Source organism: Rhamphochromis sp. 'chilingali' (assembly GCF_963969265.1).
Source record: "Rhamphochromis sp. 'chilingali' genome assembly, chromosome: 5".
Taxonomy (NCBI): Eukaryota; Metazoa; Chordata; class Actinopteri; order Cichliformes; family Cichlidae; genus Rhamphochromis; species Rhamphochromis sp. 'chilingali'.
In genome coordinates this window covers 39,702,004-39,710,499 of record NC_137932.1, presented here as the reverse complement: position 1 = coordinate 39,710,499, position 8,496 = coordinate 39,702,004, and the positions used below count along the sequence as shown (strand labels likewise).

The window sequence follows — 8,496 nt, the reverse complement described above, 5'->3', positions numbered from 1 at the left end:
TCCTGCCTACATCATTTTGAAAATTCATAAGAACCAAGAATGACAAAACCCCCAAAAGCAAAATACTTTTTGTTACAATGTAATGCTACAGGAAAAAGTATCAGATCAGGCTTCACTTCCAGCCCACTCTTTTACTTCTACATGCAAATGAAAAATGTGATCAAATCCTGAATAACACTTCACTGCATATGTACGAGCAGAGGTTATTTCAGCAATATTTGGTCTGTAATGGGTCTACACAGCATTCACAAACGGATACAGAAATAAGAGCACAGCCGTAACATTTATCTATGAAATTATGGCAAACACCGTGCTGACTATAGAAGCATACATGCATGCAGGCACATCAGAGCTGGCTGTGAAACATGTCACCAAATACACCAGGTATTTGGTGCCAAAGCTTCTGCTGTTTTAGTGAAAGACACAAATTTTCTCCCACCACAGCTATTCTGTGTTTGATGTGTTTGTTTTTCTTTTTAATTATATCAAATTTGGTTTGCAGTGTATTTAATTTGTTCATATGTTTAGTGATTTTTCTTTTCTGAGCTGCTTGGCTGTGTGAACACAGCTGTAAAAGGTTTTTATTCTTCTTAATGCAGTAAGTAATCTTTAGCAAAACGCTGAGACTGCAATTAACCTTGGTTGGCAGTTTGAAATAGATTTCAAATACAGCAAACCCCTCGTAGCTTTTCAGCCAAATTCTTAGCTTGTCAAGGAAATGAAAACACCCCCCTCCCACCACCTTATATTAAACACACACCAAACCTCTAATAGATTATATAAATCTTTACATTGAAACGAGTACCTGAGAGCCCAAATAATATATGTAATAACAGTCACCTCATTCATAGTGTCTTTTCATTTTTGTTCTGCGGTTGTATACGTGTGCTGGAGAATTAGAGTACAGTTTCCAGTGTGTGAAATGTACACTCCATCATAAAATTAACACTAGGATAAACAGCCAGGCTAACGCTGCGCCTGGGGAACTGATTATGTTATCTATTAGTCAATAGAGAGAAAGCATCAGTAAAATATATTACAGTCACAGGGTACCAGATTACCAACCTGAGTTTTATATGAAACCGCTCACATGAGTTGTCACACTCATGGCAGCCTTACGGTGTACATTTTAGGACATCGTCAGGTATCAGACAAAAAATTGTCAGGTGTCAGTTGTCAAAAAAAAAAAAAGTCAGGTATCAGAAAAAAAATTGTCAGGTGTCAGTTGTCAAAAAAAAAATTGTCAGGTATCAGAAAAAAAATTGTCAGGTGTCAGAAAAAAAATTGTCAGGTGTCAGAAAAAAAAAGTCAGGTATCAGAAAAAAAATTGTCAGGTGTCAGAAAAAAATTTGTCAGGTGTCAGTTGTCAAAAAAAAAAAAAAGTCAGGTGTCAGAAAAAAAGTTGTCAGGTGTCAGAAAAAAAATTGTCAGGCGTCAGAAAAAAAAATGTCAGGTATCAGAAAAAAAATTGTCAGGTGTCAGAAAAAAAATTGTCAGGTGTCAGAAAAAAAAATGTCAGGTATCAGAAAAAAAATTGTCAGGTGTCAGACAAAAAAGTTGTCAGGTGTCAGAAAAAAATTTGTCAGGTGTCAGTTGTCAAAAAAAAAAAAAAAAGTCAGGTATCAGAAAAAAAATTGTCAGGTGTCAGTTGTCAAAAAAAAAAAAGTCAGGTATCAGAAAAAAAATTGTCAGGTGTCAGAAAAAAAATTGTCAGTTGTCAAAAAAAAAATTGTCAGGTGTCAGACAAAAAAGTTGTCAGGTGTCAGAAAAAAAATTGTCAGGTGTCAGAAAAAAAATTGTCAGGTGTCAGTTGTCAAAAAAAAAATTGTCAGGTATCAGAACACAAGGTACCAGAGAGAAAATCTTCCTGCAGGTGGCGCTGTTGTCATGTCCCACCCGAATTGATTTCCAAATATGTCATCAACGTGTGACCGTGGGAGAGCGTAAGGTCATTGACCTCACCGGAGTTTTACCGTGGTTCAGGCTCCTAACGACACAAGGTAAGTTTAACTTTTTCTCCCTTTTGTTCATATTTTTGCCACAGTTGTGTTATATTAAGTTGCAGTTATGTTGTGAAAGTTACATATCAGAGACGGAAAGCCAGTTTTGTACGAAACCAAATCAGTACTATTTTTGTCTGGCTAATTCATTCTAGCTAGCGACAGTGGTGAAACGTGATTCAAATTTAAACTGTTCAGTAATTGTTTTGTATACATTTCAGCAAATGGACAAGCTGAAAGCTCACGAGCAGCCTGCATCCTTTCTGTCGCTCTTTTTCTTTATTTCTCTTTTCTATATTGCTACTGTCGGGATATTTTTTGATCCCGATATGTTTTTTTCTGTTGTTTTTTTTTTTTATTAAAAAAAGAGCATTAAAAATAAATGACTAAAGTACAACTTATTTATTAACTACTGTTCACCTCTTTCATATCAAAGAAGTGTATTTTTTGCTACACATGTTTTATTTGTGGGCACTGAATAGACGATGCTTTTAGTGTAATTGCCACATAAAAAGATTTAGTACTTTACTGGTTAATTACTTATGTTCAGTGTAAGAGGTGGGTGATCAATTAGACTGTTGTTGTTACACTTAACCTTTCAAGATATGATGATAATAACATTGTTCAACAAAGGCTTAAAACAAAAGGAAATCAGCTGTGCACTGAATTCATATGGGCATAAAATAAGGTAAGTCTGCATTTCAACAGTTTCCGTGACAACTCTCTAAAATGACAAAACATGCAGTTTGCATTTAATATAATGTAAGTCTGTGTTGTCTTTTAACAGTGAGAGGCATCTGAGACGAGTTTTAAAACTTCTAGGGTTGAAGCGAAGATGCCCCCAACGACCTTTTACTGAAATCCACAAAGCTGTGGAGGTAAGCGTTAAAACATCAGTGCAAAAAATATATATTTTCCTGAAGTCTGTGTCATGAGCTATTGTAGAAACAATAAATGTTATTTTCTGTAGTGATTTTAAAAAAAAAACATTCAATTGTCTGTTTGTTTGTTTTTTAGAGTGAGATGAAACAGTGGTCTCCTGAACAAGGAATCAGGGCAATGGTAAAGCGGGTAAGGGATGTCAGAGGAGTGCGGCCTTGTTACAGGTTGGTTAAATAGTGTGTATATGATCAAGTGTTCTCTTGTTTTACTGTTGAGCTCAGAGTAAAATCTATTGTTACTGTAGAGACGATGTTGCTAATATAATGAGGTATATGGATGCAAGTGGTCTTCAGAGGAGATCTCCTGGAAAGAAGAAAATTCCCCGTCGGAATTACATCAGCCGTGGTCCAAATGACACACGGCACATTGATGGTATTTATTTTATCTTTTCAATTAACCTTCCAAACATGTTTTGATGGTACTTCTGTTGAAACAAATTGTAATTATTATTTGTTGTTTCATATAGGCAATGATAAACTGAAGTTCTTTGGAATGTGGATACATTTGGGGATTGATGGGTAGGTTTGAATATGGCATTCGCTACTTAATTTATTATATTCAGTGATAGTACAAAGTTGCTTCAAGATAAGGATGTGCGGTAAACTGAGGTGTTATCTCTCCTGAGTAGTCTAGGGCAGGGATGGGCAAGTCCAGGCCTCGAGGGCCGGTGTCCTGCAGGTTTTAGATGTGTCCTTGAGCCACAGCTGATTCAAATGGCTAAATTACCCTCACAACATGTTTTGTAGTTCTCCAGAGGCCTGGTAATGAACTAATCATTTTATTCAAGTGTGTTTACCCAGGGTGATATCTAAAACATGCAGGACACTGGCCCTCGAGGTCTGGATTTGGCCAAGCCTGGTCTAAGGGACCAAGATAAAGTATGAATAGTGAAGGAGGATTCAAGATGGCGGTTTTTAAAAGGCTTATTTCCTGCTAGTCTTAAAGTTCCATTTCAGACTGGCAGTTAATTTCAGGGAGGGCCAAGACCAACACAACAAACAAAACATCCCTGATATAAAGTAAACAGAATTTAACTCCAAAGAAAATAAAATGTACAATTTACGATAACCTACCTAACCAACACATAAACAGGAGAATACAAGGGATTACAAAACAAAAGGCAGCTCTCCCCTCGCGTCAGTCTGAACACAGTCAAGAGTCACATTCAATTCCAAAGGCATGTAAGCCTACACAACTATGGCAGTCAAAATGGCCGGAGGAACCAGAAACAACGCCTAGACATAATACAATGGAAAACCAGCATACTCTTGGGGAATGTAACAAAAACCAAACATAGTGCCAAAACATGATTAAATCATATGTACAAGTGGCCACTTTTCTGTTTCTTTCTTTTCAGATTTTCCAGGAAGGTTCTATGGCTAAAGGTGGGCACATCCAACCGCAAGCAAAACTTTGTGGCCAGATACTTCTTTGAGGCTGTTCAAGAACAGGGTGGTATGCAATATACTAAAAAATGGGGGGTTAAAAAAGATTACATTTTGTTAATAAATTTATTTTTTCATCATTCACTAATTATCTTCAGTTTGTGTCTTTAGGCTGTCCTCAAATGATTCGGGGGGACAGAGGAAAGGAGAACCTTGTTGTGGGTCAAATGCAGATGGCATTTCACATGCGAGATCTTGGGAATCAGGCATGGAGGTGCTTCAGAATGGGGACATCAGTGCACAACCAGGTATGTCTTTAAGCTGGTAAATGACTATTTCTAAAGTAACAACCTGACAACAAAACTGATAATGTCATGTTTCTGTTGTTTAGAGAGCTGAATGTTTCAACAGTATTTTAAAGCGGACATGGATTAAGAAATGGCTGACAACATTTGAGGTAAAGCAAATCTTTCACCTGTAAAACCTATTAACAAAGAGTAGCCATCCAAATTTCGTTAAACATACGATGGATTAGTTTATCTGAAAACACAAGGCCAGAATCTGTGTTTATGTACATCTGTACCTTTTCACTAATGAAATTCTCACCTTCACAACTTATGTCTTTTTCAAAACAACATGCGTAGGCCATGATGGAGTCTGGGATCCTTGAACTGGACAATCCTGTGCACATGTAAGTCAATATTTTTAGACATGAAAAATAATCAAGCAGCAGTATGAAAGTATGTGGTCTAGGAATGCCTTTGTTTTTTGAGTACTGATTAAAATTTAGCTTTTACTTATTCTACCTCAAAGAAGCAGATGAACATATTAATTTTTTAATTCTCCTTTTTCATAGCAACTGCTTGCAGTACTCACACTTGCCACTGCTTCAAAGAGACTTAAAAACGGAGCAAACAGTTTGGAACACCCATGACATCCGCAAGCAACGCAATGCACCTGGTCCATTTGGGAAACCCGACCTTCTGTTTACCTCACCACCTCCTGGTATGTCATTTGAAAGCCTGTGGGGTTTTATTTTTTTGTTTGTTTTTTAACTTTCATTAGTTTACTTTTACTTTGATATAGCACTCTTCACAGGATAAAAACCACAAAGTGGCTTCACAATAATATAAAACAGATAAACATAAAACAGCACAATCGAACATACAGAATAAATACAATCAAGGAAACGTAATGATGGAGGCAGAGCATTCCATGACCTGGGAGCCACCGCTTTGGAAGATCTCTTGCCTCTGGTCTTCTGGTGGGACTACTAACAGCCATTGATTAGATGATCACAGGCTGGGAGAGGGAGCGTGGGGTTCTATAAGATCAGAAATTAAGGCAGGAGCTTCACGATTCGGAGCATTGAAAGTCATTACTAAAATTTTTAAATGAATTTTCTAAAATATACTGGAAGCCAGTGTAATGAGCGTAAAACTGTTATAATGTGCTTTCTCTTTTGTGTCTTCCGAAGAAGCCTACTTGTAGTACAATAAGAGATTTCTGAATTTCTACTGTCAATACTAAAATGGCTTCATATTGACACCTTTAACTAAAAATTTATCTAAATGTTTGAGTGATATTTCCATCTTTAAGTTTCTGTAATAACATCTGTAAACACTGACTGCTTCTTATACAGGTTCTAGAACAGCTTTGTCATTATTCATTTATTTTTAACATTCAAAGTGAACATCTTTTCAATATTGTCTTTCATTCGCAGGATATGGCAATGTGCTGCACATTGTTGACCCAGACCTTTTAGACTATGCCAAGCAATTAATCTGTGAGAGGGAAGAGCCTTCACTGGTAGCAAACCAGGAATTCAGAGACATGTGCCAGAACATTTTAGAAAACAGCCAGTTTCCCTGCACACCTGATGGTTGCCTTGCTGCATACCTCATGCTAGTCCAAGAGCTCACAACTGCCATGAACAGAAATGCAGTTCCTACACTTTCTACGTTTGCCGAGGCAAATGACATATACATCTTTCTGAAGAGAGAGAGGATGGAAGGTGCACCAGTAAACATTTCCAATGACCAATAAAATCATACAACAGTGTTTGTTAACATTTATTTATCCTTGTTTAGAATCAACAGGTAATTTGAAAACTGTCTGACCAACAAAATGTACAATAAAATGTTGAAATACAATTGACAAGGTGCCATCTTTCATAATGATTCAGTGTTTCATTTACCACAACTTTTGTTAACAATAATGTAGAACATAATTCACATTGAAAGACTTTTGAACTGCAGACTGTAGCAACATTACCACTTGTAGCCATATCGGCTCGTAAGATCAAGGCCTGACTTGAGAAACTTAACAACATCAGATGCGGAAGGCCTTGAGTCTGGGTCATAGCTCACCAAACCACCAAGAAAACTGTTTTTGTCACTGAGATGTGATAGGGCATGTGGTGGGGTTTTGGTGGCCATTAGTGCAGGCAGTTCTCTTTGTTTTTTAACCATCCACGGAGCGGAACCCGTCAGGATCTCCAGATATGTGGCTCCGAGGGACCACATGTCTGTCTGGAACGAGGCCTCTTCAAACATCAGTATGCATTCAGGGGCCATGTAAAGATATGTGCCACCAGCTGGACCAGTAGCCTGGGCAGTGAACTTACTCCCTTGACGAAGCATCACAGTGTCTCTTATGTTTGCCATGCCCCAGTCTGTCAGGACTGCCTTCTTAGAAGGGTGGTGAACCTATAAGGTATACATATGAGAACTTACCAGGTTGTCTAAAATTTCACAAATGTTATCAAAAATGTCATTCCAAAGACCACAGCTCATAATTGGGGAAAAAAAAAACCCTCAAAGCTTTTAGCACCCAGATCACCCAATCACTGCAGATTTATTCTGAGATTGTTTATTATACCCAACATTAAAATTAACAGATTGGTTAATGATCCAACCCGGTTTTATAGTCCTGTGCATTTTTTTAATCCCCATTCCACTTAAGCAAGTGGTACAGACTAATAAAATAATAGAAACTTTCAGTTTGTAAAGCCTAAACTTACAACATGTTTGGGAATTTTGTAGGTGTGCAAGAACCAACATATTAAAGAAAAATTGGACTATTAAAGAAACAATGTAAGGCTTCTTACTTTAAAAAAAAAAATCCTTTATATGAATATGCCAGAAAAGTTTCTCATTGTTCAAATGTAGTGTTTAATAGACTGAAGAGAATAAAGTTAAATAAATAATATACTATTTTTATTTTGATCTTCAAAAACAAAGTGGAGAAAAAGAAAAATACAATATGGCTTACCATGACATTTGCTGGCTTTATATCCTGGTGAATGATTCTCTGTGCATGGATGTACTCTACTGCCATGGATAAGTCCAGTGATATGAAACCGGCATCATCCCCTTCAAGCTATCAAGACAATATATAATATTAATAAAACAATGCATAGCCAGGTGTGACAATCTAACATGTCTACCACTGGAAATGTATTACTTCAAATAGGATTAGTATTCAAATGCAACTGCTCGTAAGCTTTCAGCTTGTCCATTTGCTGAAATGTATACAAAACAATTACTGAACAGTTTAAATTTGAATCACGTTTCACCACTGTCGCTAGCTAGAATGAATTAGCCAGACAAAAATAGTACTGATTTGGTTTCGTACAAAACTGGCTTTCCGTCTCTGATATGTAACTTTCACAACATAACTGCAACTTAATATAACACAACTGTGGCAAAAATATGAACAAAGGGGAGAAAAAGTTAAACTTACCTTGTGTCGTTAGGAGCCTGAACCACGGTAAAACTCCGGTGAGGTCAATGACCTTACGCTCTCCCACGGTCACACGTTGATGACGTATTTGGAAATCAATTCGGGTGGGACATGACAACAGCGCCACCTGCAGGAAGATTTTCTCTCTGGTACCTTGTGTTCTGACACCTGACAATTTTTTTTCTGACACCTGACAATTTTTTGTCTGACACCTGACAATTTTTTTTCTGATACCTGACAATTTTTTTTTTGACAACTGACACCTGACAATTTTTTGTCTGATACCTGACGATGTCCTAAAATGTACACCGTACAGCCTACACTAAAATGGTTATAAAATTGTTATCAGTGTATATAGGTTTTTGGTAACAGCATTAAATCTCTTCGCCACAGCTCGAGCTTTCACATTGGCTAAGAATACAAGC

At 37.1% G+C, this 8,496-nt stretch overlaps 1 protein-coding gene and 1 long non-coding RNA gene across 2 annotated transcripts; one reads left to right on the top strand and one right to left on the bottom strand.

Moving 5' to 3' along the window:
• Positions 1-2,372: 2,372 nt before the first annotated feature.
• Positions 2,373-6,480, top strand: LOC308397804 (uncharacterized protein). Its single transcript, XM_080883928.1, has 11 exons — positions 2,373-2,688; positions 2,788-2,878; positions 3,018-3,106; positions 3,187-3,314; positions 3,409-3,460; positions 4,300-4,397; positions 4,499-4,635; positions 4,719-4,784; positions 4,972-5,018; positions 5,184-5,332; positions 6,051-6,480. Exons 1-11 carry the CDS (start codon positions 2,606-2,608, stop codon positions 6,371-6,373), a joined length of 1,263 nt encoding a protein of 420 aa, XP_080740054.1. The 5' UTR covers positions 2,373-2,605; the 3' UTR covers positions 6,374-6,480.
• On the bottom strand, positions 6,387-8,150 carry LOC308397805. Its single transcript, XR_013971849.1, has 3 exons — positions 8,072-8,150; positions 7,601-7,708; positions 6,387-7,035 (listed from the first exon to the last, which is right to left on the bottom strand). It is a non-coding gene; the product is annotated as an uncharacterized lncRNA (long non-coding RNA).
• Positions 8,151-8,496: the final 346 nt, after the last annotated feature.

Bases quoted from the DNA above. Each gene is read 5' to 3' on its own strand.
- LOC308397804 (XM_080883928.1), top strand. From the start codon at position 2,606: ATGATGATAATAACATTGTTCAACAAAGGCTTAAAACAAAAGGAAATC. The intron at 3,107-3,186 runs GTTGGTTAAATA...TTGTTACTGTAG, and splicing joins GGAGTGCGGCCTTGTTACAG to AGACGATGTTGCTAATATAA. The intron at 5,333-6,050 runs GTATGTCATTTG...TTTCATTCGCAG, and splicing joins GTTTACCTCACCACCTCCTG to GATATGGCAATGTGCTGCAC.